Genomic DNA, 17,279 nt, shown 5'->3' on the forward strand with positions numbered 1-17,279 from the left:
GTACCACAAGCAAGAGCTGACTATCTCTAAGGAGGTCCATGATAGGAGTTCTGAAGCTTCCACTCATGGAAACCTGGCTGTGGCGTACCAAGCATTATAAGCTCCCAACCCAATTTGTCTCTCGTAAACTAGAACTTTCCTTTGCTAATCCGCGAATAGATAACGACACGATTGTTTTACGATTAACATGGATTTCCGCAAAGTAACGCCTGATTCCATCGATCAATTTGTCTCTCACCATAAGGTGAAGATTTATAAGAGTGGACGATTCAGCCCGGCTATTATGCTTCCAATTTTATCACTTATCTACTTGGATCAAGCATCCGTCACATTCTGGCAAGTATGTCACTATTGTCAGTGTGAGCGTGACATATGTCTTATCCACGTTGATAAGTGATAAAATTGAAAGCATAATAGCCTTGCAGGTCTTTGTTCTATAACAATCTAAATTAGCACCTCTCATCAATAGAATTTTTTTTTACATTTCAGGCATCGCCCGCGAACTAAAAGACGCAGCAGGCGAAGCGTGTGCACTCCTCAACCTTGGCAACTGCCTGTCCTCCCGAGGAGAATTTGCCCAAGCTGTCCCGTACTACGAACAGCATTTGATGCTGTCTCAGGAGCTGGGGGATGTCACTGCTGAAGCCAAAGCTTGCCACTTTCTTGGCTACGCGCATTACTGTCTGGGGAATTATAGAGAGGCTGTTAGGTAAGTCTTTTTTTTTAACTTTGATACCTATAAAACCCAGGACGGGCAAAATAAAGAGAATTAAATTAAATTAAGGTACTACCCTGAAAAAGAATCAGTCCGACGGGAACCACACTTGGACCATTCTCATAGCAATATCAGACCCGTTTCATTCTTGTCATGTATTTTTAATAAATTTATAAACACTGCGACTAATAACGGCGTGCTTTCTACTTTCTTGCAGATATTACGACCAAGACCTCTCACTAGCCAAAGATCTTCAAGACAAAATGAACATGGGCAGAGCGTATTGCAATCTCGGTCTAGCCCATCTTGCCCTAGGCAACTTAGAAACGGCGTTAGAATGCCAAAAGTATTTCCTAGCCATTGCGCACATGACCCAGCACTTACAAGGGAAGTTCAGAGCTTTGGGGAACATTGGGGATGTGTTGATCAAGATGGGGGAAGTTGAAGAGGCTGTTAAGATGTATCAGAGGCAGCTCGGGTTCGCGAGGCAGGCGAGGGATCGGTCTTTGGAGGCGGCGGCTTGTGGTGCCCTTGGGCTGGCCAGGAGGCTACAAAGGAGGCTTGATGCAGCGTTGGGGCATCATACACAGGTACAGCATATGCCGCTCTGGAAATTCGTTCGATATTAACTTCCAGGCAAAAATTATCTGTATCTTTAACTGTGCTACCTTCATTAGCTCCAATTTCATTCATTTTTGTCGCTTTGATACAACATTGTCATGTAAATATTCTTCTTCTTATGCTGCTTACCTTCTTTAGAAATCTGTCAGGTGTCGTTTGTTTTTTCTCTCTTCCGCGCTTTAAATGAATCTGCCTTCGATAGAATATCAATCATGTTCTAATTTACAGGAACTAACTCTTCGCCAAGAAGCCGGTGACTCAGCAGGAGAAGCCCGCGCACACTCCCACTTAGGCGCCGTCCATATGGCCTTAGGCCACTACTCGCACGCAGCCAGATGCTACAGGGAACAGCTGGAGAGGGCCCAGGAGTTGCAGGACTGTGCCCTGGAGGCGCAGGCTTACGGAAACTTGGGCATTGCGAAGCTTAACATGGGGCACTATGAAGATGCCATTGGATATTTAGAACAGGTAAATAATAGAAAAAAATCACATAAGCAAGCATACGGTCCGCCTGATGATGATCAATCTCCATAGCCTATGAGTGCCTCTAACTCCACAGTTGTTAAGTACTTACACTGCACCGTCGTTAAGCTCTTTGTTTTTCGTGATCGATTGATTAGTTTGTTAAACTCCACACTACCTACTTCTCCAACAACAGGCATGAAATTGGCTTGAATTTTGGGTCCTTTATACTGCTAAAATAATAGTTACCTTTTTCTTGTAGCAACTGGCCATCCTAGAGCGAGTGAACACCCCAACCTGTCAGCTAGATAAAGCCCGAGCACTCGGATCTCTCGGCGACTGCTACGACGCTCTTGGAGACCCTGACGAGGCGGCCAAGTACCACGAGCAGCACTTGACTGCGGCCCTGAAGCTGGACAACTCGAGGGAGCAGGAACGGGCGTATAGAGGCTTAGGGCTTAGTCACAAGTAAGCAATTTATAATTCAACCTGCCGGCTAGATAAAGTCCGAGCACTAGGCTCTCTCGGCGACTGCTACGACGCCCTCGGGGATCCGGACGAGGCGGCCAAATACCACGAACAGCACTTGACGTATGACGAACGAGCGTATAGAGGCTTAGGGCTTAGTCATAAGTAAGCAATCATGTAAAGTTTAATCATAATGCTTTTGCCACCAACATCATCAGCGGCATTGCTACTTTCAACCTATACCTCAATCGCAGGGCACAACCATTTTACCTGCACTTGAACTTTTGGCTACTTTCGAACAAATTTTTACTCGTAAGCATAAAGGTACTTGGTCAACAACAATACGTACGAGAACTTAAGTATAGTAGATTGTGTCTATACCTATTATAGAAACCCCTCATTCACTTGTAATGGATTCATCAGCTTCTATGTTTAAAATTGTATTATACTTCTTAAATAACCGTTTCAAAACTATAGTCTTGTGCGATTGCGGAACTGACTAAACTCTCTTTTTCTATGCTATTCCAGATCAGTCGGTAATCTCCAGCAAGCCCTGGTTTGCCTGGAGAAGCGCCTGGTGGTATCTCATGAGTTGGGAATGCCGGAGGCTAAGGCACAGGCGTATGGCGAGTTGGGCGCACTGCACATTGCTCTCAACAATCTGGAGCAGGCTGTGTCTTGCTTGGAGCATCAGAAAAATATTGCCAAGTAAGTTTTATGGCAGATCACACTAAAAATTCCTTCCACCCCATTTCCCTCATTCTTCCTTTTGAATAAACCTTTGGCAGTTTGGAGCAGTCCTAAATCCCGAACACGGCTAGTCACGAAGTTCTTTGTTCTTTAACAATGTACGTTGCAGAAAGCCTCACTGGGCAAGGGAGTCAACCAGAGACTGTGGCCTAAAAAGTCACACGCCTGTAACTGATTTGTGATACATTGATGTATTTATCGTTACAGGGAGCTAAACAACCAAATAATGGAAGCCGAAGCGTGCCACTCGCTGGGCGTAGCTCAACACGCGCTAGGCGACCACGCTGCGGCCGTTCGCCACCACCGAGCTGAATTGGAGCTGGCTCATAGACTGGGGCTTACGCATCTGCAGGTATAGCACCCTTTATTTCAGTGTACAGTATCTTTGTATTAGAAGTAAGCTAAAAATTTCAGACCGTTTTGCAATATTATGCAATGCCCTCAATGACATTAAATACAATGCCCTCGAACAATCTCGAATGTCTTTTAGACTGTTCTATAAATATCTAGAAGGCGAAGCCCTTGAATTATAACGATCCACAATAATCTGGGACCGTCTGAATTATTCTAGAAGATACCACAGTTCGGTATATTATTATTGTTACAAAACAGGCTTCGAATGGTTCCCAATGTCGTTTCTTGCGGGAGATGATAATAACGTCGAATGTCTCTCGCTTCCATGTGGTCGGATACCATAAAAGATATAGTAGGTGCTGCACTGTTATGAACCAGGACTAGACTACAAGTCCTTATACTGCTGATTTGTTCATAATTAGTTGTAATACGTACCGTTTGTTTTCAGGCTCGTGCGTGCGGTGGACTGGGCGCGGCGCATGCTTCTATGGGTGCTCATGCGGAGGCCGCTCGGTGGCACGAGTCCAGACTACGGCATGCCACTGCTGCAGGTAACTATCAGCTCCATTACCATAATTTTAAGTTGCTTTTAGTTTTAATCTGTTTAAAAAATGTCCTATAATATTTATTTATTTATTTTACGATGGGTTTTTGAACGCTGTGCCTACTGCTTTGATGTAATGTAGGTAACTGCAATATGATGTAAAGCGTCAGAAACTAAAGCACAGTTGAGATATTTTCCAGATACGGAATCCTACTTTAATCAATATCGTAGCAGTTGAGACATTTAGTGCCAATTACGAAGTAAACCTTTGCTGCTCTTTCTCCTTTTAAACGTGATATCTACAAACAAATGTGTTAGAAGCAGTCGCGGTCTTACGGTATCCATTTTCACAGGAGACACACGAGGCCGGGCACAAGCTCTTGCAGATTTGGGACGCGCTCACCTCGCTATGGGCGCTTGTGGTAGTGCCGTCTCTTATCTGAGACAAGCTTTAGCAGCTACGGAAGGCTTAGCTGACGTTGATGAAGAGGTACGATAAATTAGTTATTACTGCTGTTCATGATCAAAATAACGCCTAATAAACATACTGACACATGACATGTACAGTAAAGTAAAAATCTGTACGGGAAAGTGATCTCTTCCCTTTCCTTTCCCAACTTTACAGCATACTGCTCCATTCTCATTTCGAGCTTCTTCCATTAAACTGGGGCCTCGCCGAAACTTTCGAAAGAGGTTCTCGACGAGGGTATGCAACCGGCAAAATGGCAACAGGAATTAAATTTATGTAGGTACTTATTTTCCAGGCTCGTGTCCGTCACAGGCTGGGCTTCGCGCTCTGGGCTTCAGGAGAACTAGAAGAAGCCAAAGAACAGCTGCACGCTGCACTGAGGGTTCTCGAGTCCGGTAGCGAAAAGCACAGGAACAAGAAGATCTCGGCACTCTACACTTCCACGCAACACGCTTTGCAGCGGGTGCTTGTGGGTAAGTAACCCAGCTCGAGCTAGTCTTTGTGTGCAAATCTGCGTCTTGTCTTTTCATGTCCATACTTTTTAGCACCGTCAATGCCGATCACTGATTTTACCATCTAAATTTCTCTCGAGCATGAGAATAAGCATCCAGCCAACCGTAGACTGTACTTACCTACGTTAAATTATATATAATACTTATAGGAGATAATTATGCACACGAATCAGCGTGTTGAGAACTGAGCCCTTTTTCTTCGTTATACAAATTTATTTGTGAATTGCTGAAGTATGCTGATGATTTATATTTTACCTTCAGAGTTGGGACGTCATTCGGAGGCTCTAGTAGTAGCGGAACGCGGCCGCTGTCGAGCATTGGATACCGTCGGGGAAAAGCAGAGCTCCTTGAACATAAACAACTTGGATCTGCATACTGTGCAAAGGTAAAAAGCTTGTGATTTTATGACAGCCTCATTTAAAGCTTGATCAGAGGCCTACCTAAGTAGACTCTTGTATGATAAACCTCACTTCATCATGATAATGAGTTAGTAGATATGTACATACGGTATTCTAATTTAAGTAGCATACTGATTGCCAGATGCCCATTTGTATAAAGATTCCCTTCGAGTCAAAAGTCCTTTTTGTACATATATATGTGCCAAGATACACCAATTCCTTTGTTCTTCATAATTAAGTACTTACACTTCTTGAATTTGTTGTCTCCAGAAGCCTCGCAGAAGAGGCCATAAAAAGTCCGGAGCCGTGGTGTCCGGCCAACATCGACCAAGTCCTGGAGGTCGTAAACAAGCAGAAGGCCCCGGTCTTGTACTACAGTTTGGCTGCCGGCCGGCTTTATGCGTGGCTGCTTCAACCACACAAGGGTATGTTACAATCTTACTATAGTCTATCTATATCTGCCAAAACGTTTCTCGAAGCCTTTCGTCTTTTTTTTGAACCCTCATCTTGTGTCATCGTCATAAGGAGTTGGGTGGGTTGATTTAGGATTTTCAAAGGAAGAGGAATAATTTATTACGTTTAAGTTGGAAACCTCTTCATTATTTTTAAGTCTTAAAACGATATAAGCTACATATATACGTTTCGATGACTTATTTCCCTTGGTTTTAGGTATACTAAGATTCCATCAAATTTCGCTGATCGAAGAAGCCCAAGAAACTGACAACAGTTTGCCGGACATCAGTCCTGATGAAATGCATACGAATACGGGTAAGTCATTTAAAAAAATCTCTAGGTCTAGGAAACAAACTTTTAAACTTTTCCCCAACTAACTCGCCCGCCTCCTGGTAACGGCCCAGTAATTCCAGTTGAACAGAAACAAAAACAGTTTCATTTCATTTATTTGTTGTAGTCATGTACAATAAAATTAGGATGTTACATAATAAGGTACAAGTAAGGCCATGACACCCTGGAAGGGCATGCAACAGAAACTTAAAACTAGACTAAAAGCTAAACTTTAGGTATTATTATATAATAACAATTAATTTAATGATTTAATTTGATTACATTCAATAAATACAATTCATTTAATATTCTAATATTATTTGAAAGATTATGGTATGCTATCCAAACTATTGTCATTAAGGAAATCCTTAACCGAGTAATAGCATTTATCAATTAGTAATTTTTTAAATTTGCTTTTAAATAATTCATTTCTAGGTTCTAATTTGATTGTGTTAGGAATTTTATTAAATATCAAAATGCATTTATATTGGGGACTATTTTTACACATTTCTAAATTAGTTTTTGGTAAAAGGAGTTTATTCCTGTATTGCGGTCTAGTATTTTCCTTATCTCGTTTTAATACGAATAAATCTGAATTTTCCCGGACAAAAAGCGCAGCCTGTAATATATAAATGCAGGGTAGGGTTAACAGCCTGTATTGGATAAAGTATGGGCGGCAACTGTTCGGGATCCGGATATTAGCTAGGATACGAACACATTTCTTTTGCATCACGAACAGCTGATCGGCCTCGGCGCTGTCCCCCCACAGCTCCACGGCGTAGCGGAGCCACGCGAACGCATATGAGTAGTAGGCTGATAACGCACATTTAAAATTTGTATTTCTTTTTAATACACTAAGTGCATATAGAAAACTAGACATTTTTGTTTTAATTTTTTGGATATGTCCTTTCCAATTAATTCCGGAGTCTATTGTTATGCCTGAAAGGTTGAATTCTGTGACTTCCTCTATATTACATGAATTGCTTTCTAAATTTAACTCAATAGGTTTTTTTGTGCAGGTTTAAATTGTATAATTTTGGTTTTATTCAAATTAATTTCTAAATTGTGGTCACTGAGCCAGTTTTTTACCGTGAAAAAAATATTTTTAAGCTGATTATTACATTCTAAACTATTATTGCATTTAAACAAAAGAGAAACATCATCGGCAAACATAACGCAGCTCGTGTTCGTGTCTATGTTTTTTGGCAGGTCGTTTATATACGCCAAGAAAAGGAGACATCCACAAACGCTTCCCTGGGGGATAGAACAGGTTATATTTCGCATGTTTGACGTAACTGTTTTAATAGCTTCGGATTTTTCGTCGTAAAATTCTATTTGTACACATTGCATACGGTTTTGAAGGTATGATTTAAACCAGTTATGAGCGAGACCGCGTATTCCCATGCCATACAGTTTATAAAGTAATATTTCAGTTTTTCTTATCACAGGTGGTCTCGGAAAACTAGAGAGGTGTATAACCGAATGGTCGGCTTGGCTGAAAACGTCCGCTGAACGAATAAACGACAACGACGACCAATGGGAGCCTGAAGAGTTACCCGCTGGAGGACTCGCCAGAATGGTAAGTTATTGTTGTTCAACTATGACTAGCCCAATATCAACTTTCCTATATTCCGTCAAACCTCGGACACTGGTGATCAAACATTATGAGAGGCGCATTCCTACGCACACAGTCTGAGCTCATGTAGGTGAACGCGTACCATGCTTGTATCAGTGAGATAAGACAGGTCGACTGGTCGCGTTCTTGACAGGCGGTAACGGTGATGTAGTAGATGTAGAAGGGCGGCACTTTCAGCGGGAAGCGGGAGTGGCCACACTGTACGATAGTACTCTTTATTATAGGTACTGTGATTCCGTCGAGGTTCAGGATAATGCGTTACTCACAATAAGTATGACGCTGGCTTTCAAATGTCAAGTAATTCCGTTAACACCCATCTTTACAAACACAATTTAATGTTTTCATATTATTCAGGTGGCTCGCAATCATCTTTTGAACTCGTCCAATTATTCACTGAGCTCGCTCTTCAGTGTGGGATCGGTTGGCGGATCTGTCGCAGGATCTGTTGCTAGTCTACAAGGATCGACAAGGTTTGTAAAATCCTATTTTAGATTGCTTCCGAATTTGCAATTAAATCTGTTACTTGATAAAATTTTACATTAGGTTTTAGACTGTACTTAATTCTCGTACCTAGTCCGAAAATGTAATTTTTTTGGTGCGTGGTAAAAAAAGATAACATAGGGCTTTTATCAATCTACATTCATCCAAGAATGAAAGTTCTCCTTTTGCCTCCAGAGGCCCTCGGTGTATCGAGGTTTTGAGAGATTTCGTGTATTTTCCAATATGTTTGTTCAGATCCAGCGTCCACGGTTCCCGCAAGAAGCAGCCATCTTGGCAAGGACCAGCTTGTCTGAGCACCTTGTACCAGATGCTGCTGGCTCCCTTTGAGGATCTCCTGCCGGCGTCTTGCAATAACAACCACGGTATGTTTCAACTTCATGTTCCCCTTATAACGAATCCCTGAGTTTGTCGTTACTTTGGCGCCCAACGTGGGGCCCTTTCACTTCCCAGTCTCCACAATAAATGTAGATCAGCCTATCTATTACAAATTTTAATAAATCTTCTTCACACTAGTACGCGGATCAGATGACACTTATCTTTTTGTTTTGTACCATGATAGTAAAATGTTAAAATTGTAAGTAGAATTAAGCACCTCTATTGACTCAATAAAATATCTTTTATCTTTTTTTTTATCTTCTTTACTATTAATAAACATAAGTCCTAACTCTTCTGTAACAAGACGCCTGCTACTGAGCATGCTCGCATGAGCAATTTACAGTGCGGAAAACCTGTAGAATCGATAATAAATTGTTTAAAGGTAGATACATCAGATATCTGTCCTTAGCCATGTTGTTAAAATTTTCCATTTGTGTTTGCAGCATCCCATGGTCGACGAGGCTGTGGCGGCCGACGAGAACTAGTATTGGTTGTAGAAGGCGCGCTCTACGCGTGTCCTTGGGGAGCTCTGCGCGGCACAGATGAACCGCTCTGTGAACGCTACGCACTTCTTGCGGCGCCCGCGCTACGGCCGTTGAGGCACCACCGACCCAGGGCGAGGCCCCATGAACGAGGTAACAAATTGGTTACAATCTTAATCGGACGAAAACTGATGGTACTAATATTGAATAACCGATGAGCTGCTATGAAAAAGTTTGACCCTGTAGATAATAAATATGTTCTACTCGTGTCGATTTTACTCCTACCTACTATTAAGAAGATGACGAGAAGTGAGATGATCTCACGAGCGAGGGGAAGAACTTGTTGTGAAAGTTCATATGAGTTAGGAGTATTTTCAAAGAAAGCGTTGAATTCCTTAAGAATATTTTGATTGATGTGAAATCGTTTCTCAATCTTATCGTTATTTTTCCAGGTACAACTGCCTCGAACTCCAACGCCGAAGCGGGGATGCGATGCCTGGTGGTGGGCGGGCCGCGCGTGGGTGGAGGCCGCTGGGCGGGCGTGCACGCGCAACTGAAGGAGGCAGAGTTAGTTGCTGATATGCTGAGGGTTACAGCTCTTACTGATTATCAGGTAATGGTAATGTTAATCTAATTGTAGTTGTAGGTTTTTGTTCCGAGTTATAGGGTAGGGTACTACAAGAATGGAATCAAGGATACTCAATTTCCTGCCCTTCTGTCGCTGTCTTGCGCGTCCAAAGGTCTAATCTAACATCTCGTGACTTAGAATGAATAGTCATATGATGATAATTATGTTCTGAGAGTGAACACGCATCTTCTGGGCGAGCTCACTCCATCGTGGGCCACGTCTTTGCCTTTGGTTAGCTAGTCTGTGGCCAGGAATAAGCCCATTTATAATTTAAAAAAAATAAGCAATAGGTTCTAGGCATATTCGTGCAGGTTGTGCACGTCAGTTGACATTTTTGGTGTTCAAATGTTACTATTTATTTCCAGGCATCGAAAGAAGCAGTATTGGCACAACTGCCCCAGGCCGAGTGCGTCCATTTCGCCACTCATATCTGCTGGAAGACACCTGCGATTGTTCTGAGTCCTGGCGAAGTGGTGAGCATCTTTTCTGTTTCTTTTTGTATTAATAGATTGTTTCCGTAGATTTTAAGATCTAGACATGAATATAAAGATCGAAGAGCTGGCGACTTCCTCGCACATTGCGATACAGTGATATCAGCATTGCGATACAGCGAGGAAATGTCGCCAGTATCCTTGGTACAATGCCTCAAGGGCCTATTTTAGACATTAGCTAGCTTTTAAGTTTAGTCTTAGTTTCTTATATAATTAGTTTAGACAGATACCAAGAACATTATAATTGTAATAAGTTACTATGTGTTATTTCCTCAGGTCGACTCACAATCCAAACGTTTGTTGAACACCAGTGTTGGCAGTGGGGCAGCTGACACGTCGACTGAAAACGAAGAAGAAAGTAAGAACCTAATTTAATATTCTCATTATTTCTATCAATTTAGAATAAATAAAATTTTACCAGTAAAATTATATTATAATAGATGTTAACCGGCGTGATTTGTAGGTATATTTTTCTAAACTGTATTGATTTGTTTGCCAGGTACAGAAATGACTCCGAGCAATGAGGAACTGCCACCAGCCTCCGAGTTCATGCTGACAGCTTCAGAGATAATGAGCATGAAGATCACTGCCAGACTGGTAAGAAATTACATATCCAAATACCCAATATACTTAGACACTCCACTTCATCAGCAGAAGAAGCCGCAAATCTAAAAAATATAACAAAGACGAAGATTTATAGACAAGGATTTGCTTTCCCAAAGAAAAGTTGTTTTTTAATTCGCAATTCATATTTAAACTTTAAGATATGGACGTCATAGAGTATATTGAATAGTATGGTAATAGAGTTATCAGTCAAGAACAACTTTTCATGTGACTTTCCATGCCTAAAGGTTCCTTGTGATCCAATACTTCATAATACCTCCAATAAATTGAAACCGCCTCGCGTAACCTCAAATAACCTCATGTGGTCGCAACCTGTAACCACAGCCATGAGGAACCGAGGAAGAAGAAGAAGAACCTCAAATATTGACAGATACATAATTCTATACACAATTTTCTTCACCAGGTGGTGATATCCTGCGCCCCGTCCAGCGCGGCTCTCCTCGGCACTGAGAACGAAGACGTGGCTCTGGCAGGCGAGGGTGTGTCTTCGCTGTGCCGCTCACTCCTAGCGGCCGGTGCGCAAGCTATCCTGCTTACACTCTGGCCTGCTCCACAAGACACTGCTACTAAAATCCTGTACCGGGCGCTGTACTCGGCGCTGCTGCAAGGAAGCAGGGTTGCTAAGTAAGTTGTTCACTGTTTGTCTCGCTCACTCCTAGCGGCTGAAGCGCAGGCTATCCTACTCACAATCTAGCCAACTCCGCAAGATACAGCCACTAAGATCCTGTATCGGGCTTTGTTCTTTGCGTAGCTGCACGGCAATAGGTAGCCAAGTGAATATTTTTGATGTTTAAGAATATGCAGTTCTAACATCAGTCCCCACTTTTCTCGATGTGATTGAATGACGCTTCTAATCTACGCCTCTTGTTTCCAGAGCCCTCGGTGACGCCATGCAAACTGTCCGTCACACGAAACTCTTCGCGCACCCAGCGCACTGGGCCGGACAGGTGTTACTTGGTGCCAATGTTCGTCTCAGCAACAAGGTGGCGCTGATGGGTCAAGCGCTGTGTGAACTGCTGGCCTCACCTGATAAATGCCGGTGAGTGTCATCAACAGTATTTACAGAGGACGACGCCAAATAAGATGGCGTTGAGGGGTCACGCGCAGTACTTCACCTGAGAAGTATCGGTGAGTGTAACGAAACCATCGATTAGGTACGTGAATGGTTCGCATGAGTTGCAGCGAATGACATTCGGGTTTGCGCCTGTACCAGCAGCTACGTATCGGATCAGTGTGCGTAGCCCAATGCCCAAATGCTCGCGAATCGTGACCGTTTCGTGAAGCGTTTGTGCATTCGGCTACTCACGCAGATCGGACAGTAAATATCCTTCTCATTAATACGACTATTCATAGATTCATAAGACAGCTCATGGGACACGCAAATTCAACCATTTTGGCGCAGTTATCTTTTCCATTAAATAATTATAATTATTCCCTATCTTAATGTTGGAATAACTTTCAGGGACGCTTTGCGAGTGTGCCTGCACTTGGTAGAGAAATCTCTACAGCGAATAGTGCGAGGCCAGAAGAACGCGATGTACACCACTCAGAAGAGCATAGAGAACAAAGCCGGGACAGCCGCTGGCTGGAGAGAGCTGTTGATGAGCGTCGGGTTCAGGTACATTTTGTATACTTTAGCATCATACAACTTTATTTGAAAAGCAATCATATAATTTAAACCTTATTCATCATGATTAAAATACCTTCTTATTTATTACAAACATGGTTATTTGTAATATGTTTGCATCTAACAAATAAAATTTCAATGAGTTTTTTTTATCAGGTTTGAGCCTGCAGCAAACGGAATACCCTCCAGCGTGTTCTTTCCACAAAGTGATCCGGAAGAAAGACTGACACAGTGCTCCGCTAGTCTTCAGGCATTATTAGGTTTGTTAAAAATACTCTTATTAAAAAAAAACCTTAATACATTCCATACGTGACGACTGACTGATATACCACTTTGTGCTTGGTTTGTTGAGTAAGTCCACCTACAAGTATTTCTTTTGTTCCGGTTTGGCTCTTACCCTACCTGCCATCATACTAAACTTACCTATTTGTATTGACGATTGCTACTTTTCTATCACCAGGTCTATCACCAACAACACTACAAGCACTATCAAAACTTATCTCGAACGGAGACGTTGCCGACGATATAATCGGTGTAATACGTTCCGTCATCTCCCAGTTTTCGGTCAAAAACTCTGATAGTGATACCATCGAAGTGGCGGTGAACGTGAGACTGTGGCGGGTGAACGGGTGCCATGAGTTGTTGGCGTCCTTGGGCTTCGATCTGGCGGAGGTTGGCCAGGATGAGGTGACCTTGCGAACTGGGAAGGCGGCTAATAGACGACATATACAGTTCGTGCTGCAAGCGCTACTTGCTCTATTCGGTAAGTAACACCATTAAAAACCATAGAATAAAACATATCAAGATATCACGAAACAATGTCTCTACAAATAATAAGCTACTTTTGTTTTAACAGATACTCAAGAAGCGCCAAGAAGCCTTAGCCTGGAGTCCAGCTCGAGTGTGGAATCATTGGCGTCAATCGACGATGGCGACCTAGAACCGCACTCTGATGGAGAACCTCCACCAAGACAACATCGCCGTAAGTTTTCTTATGAAAAAAGTATCAGTTATTTCAAGTTATTTTCTGAGTAAATGCTAATATATTTTTTCCTTGCAGAGGAAAGCGCATCATCAGTGCCACCACCCCCATTGCCACTCGGATCTTGTGGAGGTGCCTTCACAATGTACGTGCGCGGCACATCATCTTCAACTGACGTAGGACGCGGAGAGCCGGACGGCAGAACTGCCCCGCCGCCAGCACCTCCACCGCCTAGATACAGAGGCGAGAGTGACGCGGCGTTCACACCGTCGCCACCGGCTGCGCCACAACCTGCCCCGTCAGCACCCCAGCGAGACGTCTCTCTTGCACTCGCACATCAAACCAAAATAAGAACCCTTTACACTAGGCGCCCACCTTCAACAGACGACTCCGATTGGGAAAGCTCAGGCCACGACACCGTCCTCAGAAGACGGCCTGATCACTCCCATGCGAGATACCTCGACGCTTTCTACGATTTAGCTGCAGCCCAACCTAGGAGAACTTCCGAAGAAGATAAGACTGAACAGGTGAGGGAAATGAGTCAACCCTCTTCCTCTAAGCGAGTGCCGCGACCGAAAATGGGCACGAGTAGTCGGGACTCCATGGCCCAAGTTCGGCATATGAGCGGCGAGATGACTCCTACAATATCTGAAGTATATCATGAAAGGAATATTGGCCTAGGCCTCGCGCCTCCACTAGCCGAGCTTCTGCTAGCAGAGGATTCAAAAACGGAGATGAGAGCGGCCAGCTCTAGTGAGAATCTACTTCTGCAAAACTTAGAAAAGCTCGGCCTCTTGGGTGACACGAGCGAAAACGAAGAGCGATGGTGCAACAACAATTCTTCAAGGCCGTGGCTATCAGCTTTGCCTTTAGAAACAGACGTGCAAGGTTCAGATCTGACAACTGCTGAAATAATCGAGCGTCAGAATAAATTCAAGAAAGAGGTCGAACCAAAGAGGAAAGAGGAGAATGCTTATGAGTTAAAGCCGAAAGAGGAGGTGGCGGGGCCGAGCGCGATGGAGAAGAGATCCGTGTCTCCGTTCTCAGAGATGTCTCGAAGAGACGAGGGGGACGGTAGGAGTATAGCGGATTCCCACTCTTCATACAAGGCGTTGGTGCTAAGTCCCCGCGCGCCGTACTTGCCGGAGGAGGGCGAGGGGGCGCGGGCGGGCCGGCCGAGGGGGGCAAGACGCACCCGCGCCCGCGCCGGCCGCCCGTGCCCCGCACGAGGCCTGCGTACACGACGCTTGACTTCCCACCGAAATAACAATGTGAGTGAAATGTTTTATTTTCTGCAGTGTAAAAAAGTGAATGAATTTTGTTATTGCACAAATTTTAATTAAATATTATCTTGTAAAATACTTTAAATGCTCAAGCAATTCATTCTTTGTGGTTAATGTATATGTAATGTAAGCACTGTATTTTGTATAATTATAGTTAGTTATTATTATATAGTTCTAAACTATATAAATTTTGATTATTTTAAGTTGTAACTAGCACAAGTATCGTATCTCCTAGCGTTAGTATTTATTTCAACACTTCTAATTACGTCTGTTGTTAATGTTAGGTAATTATACTAATACTCTAAAACAAACCTTGCCATTGTATATAGTAAACATAAAATGTAATGACACAATCGATCATAAACGTATTGAATATTAGCATGTTTGTTTAAATGAATACCTACCAAAACCACCACCACCTAACCACCTTAGACCACCTAAAACTCGGCATAATATACTCGTAAATTATAGGGTTGATCGAACAGTCACTTTTCTGGAATTAGCAAACCTAATAGTTATCAATCAATGACCCTTTGTCTATGAAATGCAGAAACTTTAACGAGCGTTCCTTTAACCGATATCAATACAAACACGTTAATTTCATCAAATGATTACCATCAATCATCATTATTATTCTACGCTGACTAGGTCGCGGGTAAAAGCTACCTTTACAAATTAAGACACGCTTAAGCACTAAACCTAAACTAATGTGTAATTGTAAAGACCTGGCAAGCTAGTACGGCCGCGCGATAAATGATAACACACTGATGTTCTTACAAAGTCGATATGATAAAACTCAACATAATTATTAAAAATAGTTACAAAAAACAACAATTATCATAAACTGGTAATTGCTCAATTCAATGTTAATTGATTCGAAATTAATTGATCCATAACTTGTCAAGTTATACACGCTTTCGTTAAACTTTAAAACAACATCGTGTGATTGTGATGTCATTATTATAATGAACATGACGTTTGATAACGCATGAAATGTATGTTCCAATATTATAAACACATTTTACACCAATACAAAATGTCCTGTAAAATTATTAAATTACATAGAAATAATGTATGTGTCGCGTGTGTCAGTTCCAACCCATGACTGTGGGTTTAGTCTATGCTGTGGGTTAGTTCACCATAGTGACATTGACACTTGACACTGACAATTCTGTGCCACTTTCTGGGTTGATAAGTAACGTTGTTACTCAGCGTCTGTATTCCTTGTTAAGCAGGCAATGAACGGCGAAGTGTCACTGTCGGGCGCCAATAAAATTGTCACTATTGTGCAATAGGCCACTGGGACGATTATTCCTTTGGGACGATTAGGTAATTAATACGTACTGTTCTTATTGCGATATGTGCCTTATCTATTTGGTTAAGGGTAAATCTGTACCTGCTATTGTAACCTGTATTAACATACACGCAATAAATCATTCATTCATTCATTCAAGGTAACGTAATAAAAACGAAGGAACTAGAAATACACGACTCTCCGAGACTCCACAAATCGAAACGGGTCGATTTTTACTGAAACTGTTTTCGTCAGTGCAGAGCGCAGATCCGTATCGTTATGTTATTTATAAATTTCCGTTTAGTTAAGTGCTTTTAGGAGCAAGTTACAAGAACAAGACTAATGGCCTAAGCGGATAAGAGATAACACGGCTTTAGGTACGAATAGGTAATTTACACTCCACATAATATAGTAAGGTACATATATCTCGACCAACATAATTTGTCTAGGTAAAAACGCGAATGTAGACAAAAAATCATCACCCTCCTTGCGTTATCCCGGCATTTGCCACGGCTCATGGGAGCCTGGGGTCCACTTTGACAACTAATCCCAAGATTTGGCGTAGGCACTAGTTTTACTAAAGCGACTGCCATCTGACCTTCCAACCCGAAGAGTAACTAGGCCTTAAGTATTGGGATTAGTCCGGTTTCCTCACGATCAAATGACATTTCGCACATAAGTCCTGACAAACTCATTGGTACGAGCCGGGGATCGAACCGGCGACCTCCGGATTGAAAGTCGCACGCTCTTACCGTTGGGCCACCAGCGGTTTTAACGAATGTAGACGATAAGATGGACCGAAAATTATTGCACTTTAACTCATATTACAATTACAAAATGTAACGTGCGATACGTCATTTTTAAACTAAACTAAGGAATCATTCTTAGCAGTTACAGTAGGCGATGAAAGACGTATATGATGATACTAAAATGGATAAAACGCTCTATGAAGAACGCGTGGACGTGAATGGATGTGTAAACGGATGCTAACATTATTCAAATTTAATCTAGGTATTTTTATAATTTTCCAAGAGTACATAGGTAAATTTATTTTTATTTTATTTTATTCGGAAAACCAACAGCTTAAGATCTAAGACTATGTTAGCAAAAATGTGTATCTGAAAAAAGCCTATTACAGGTTTCCACAAATACTTAGAACTGTCAAAACGATTTGCTAATATACTGAGGAGTGACGTCACGGTTTCACATTTACTTTATATCTTTCTCTTTGACTTATTAAATAGAAATTGTGTTCAAACATAACTACTGTCCATATTTTT

At 42.2% G+C, this 17,279-nt stretch overlaps 1 protein-coding gene across 1 annotated transcript in view; it reads left to right on the top strand.

Annotated features, from left to right (window-relative positions):
* Positions 1–15,075, top strand: part of LOC125236270 (tetratricopeptide repeat protein 28) — a 178,448-nt gene extending 163,373 nt beyond the window's left edge. The window contains 28 exon segments of the mRNA XM_048142985.1: positions 490–709; positions 933–1,305; positions 1,565–1,804; positions 2,061–2,266; positions 2,795–2,974; positions 3,224–3,368; positions 3,819–3,921; positions 4,268–4,404; positions 4,679–4,856; positions 5,157–5,280; positions 5,564–5,718; positions 5,963–6,061; positions 7,525–7,655; positions 8,067–8,182; positions 8,448–8,575; positions 9,032–9,223; positions 9,523–9,683; positions 10,064–10,171; positions 10,466–10,547; positions 10,689–10,786; positions 11,217–11,437; positions 11,688–11,852; positions 12,276–12,431; positions 12,597–12,700; positions 12,901–13,203; positions 13,297–13,422; positions 13,501–14,595; positions 14,598–15,075. Coding sequence (XP_047998942.1) covers positions 490–709; positions 933–1,305; positions 1,565–1,804; positions 2,061–2,266; positions 2,795–2,974; positions 3,224–3,368; positions 3,819–3,921; positions 4,268–4,404; positions 4,679–4,856; positions 5,157–5,280; positions 5,564–5,718; positions 5,963–6,061; positions 7,525–7,655; positions 8,067–8,182; positions 8,448–8,575; positions 9,032–9,223; positions 9,523–9,683; positions 10,064–10,171; positions 10,466–10,547; positions 10,689–10,786; positions 11,217–11,437; positions 11,688–11,852; positions 12,276–12,431; positions 12,597–12,700; positions 12,901–13,203; positions 13,297–13,422; positions 13,501–14,595; positions 14,598–14,689 — 5,438 coding nt within the window. The 3' untranslated portion in view covers positions 14,690–15,075.
* Positions 15,076–17,279: the final 2,204 nt, after the last annotated feature.

The sequence above is a fragment of the Leguminivora glycinivorella genome, chromosome 19 (assembly GCF_023078275.1).
Source record: "Leguminivora glycinivorella isolate SPB_JAAS2020 chromosome 19, LegGlyc_1.1, whole genome shotgun sequence".
Lineage (NCBI taxonomy): Eukaryota > Metazoa > Arthropoda > Insecta > Lepidoptera > Tortricidae > Leguminivora > Leguminivora glycinivorella.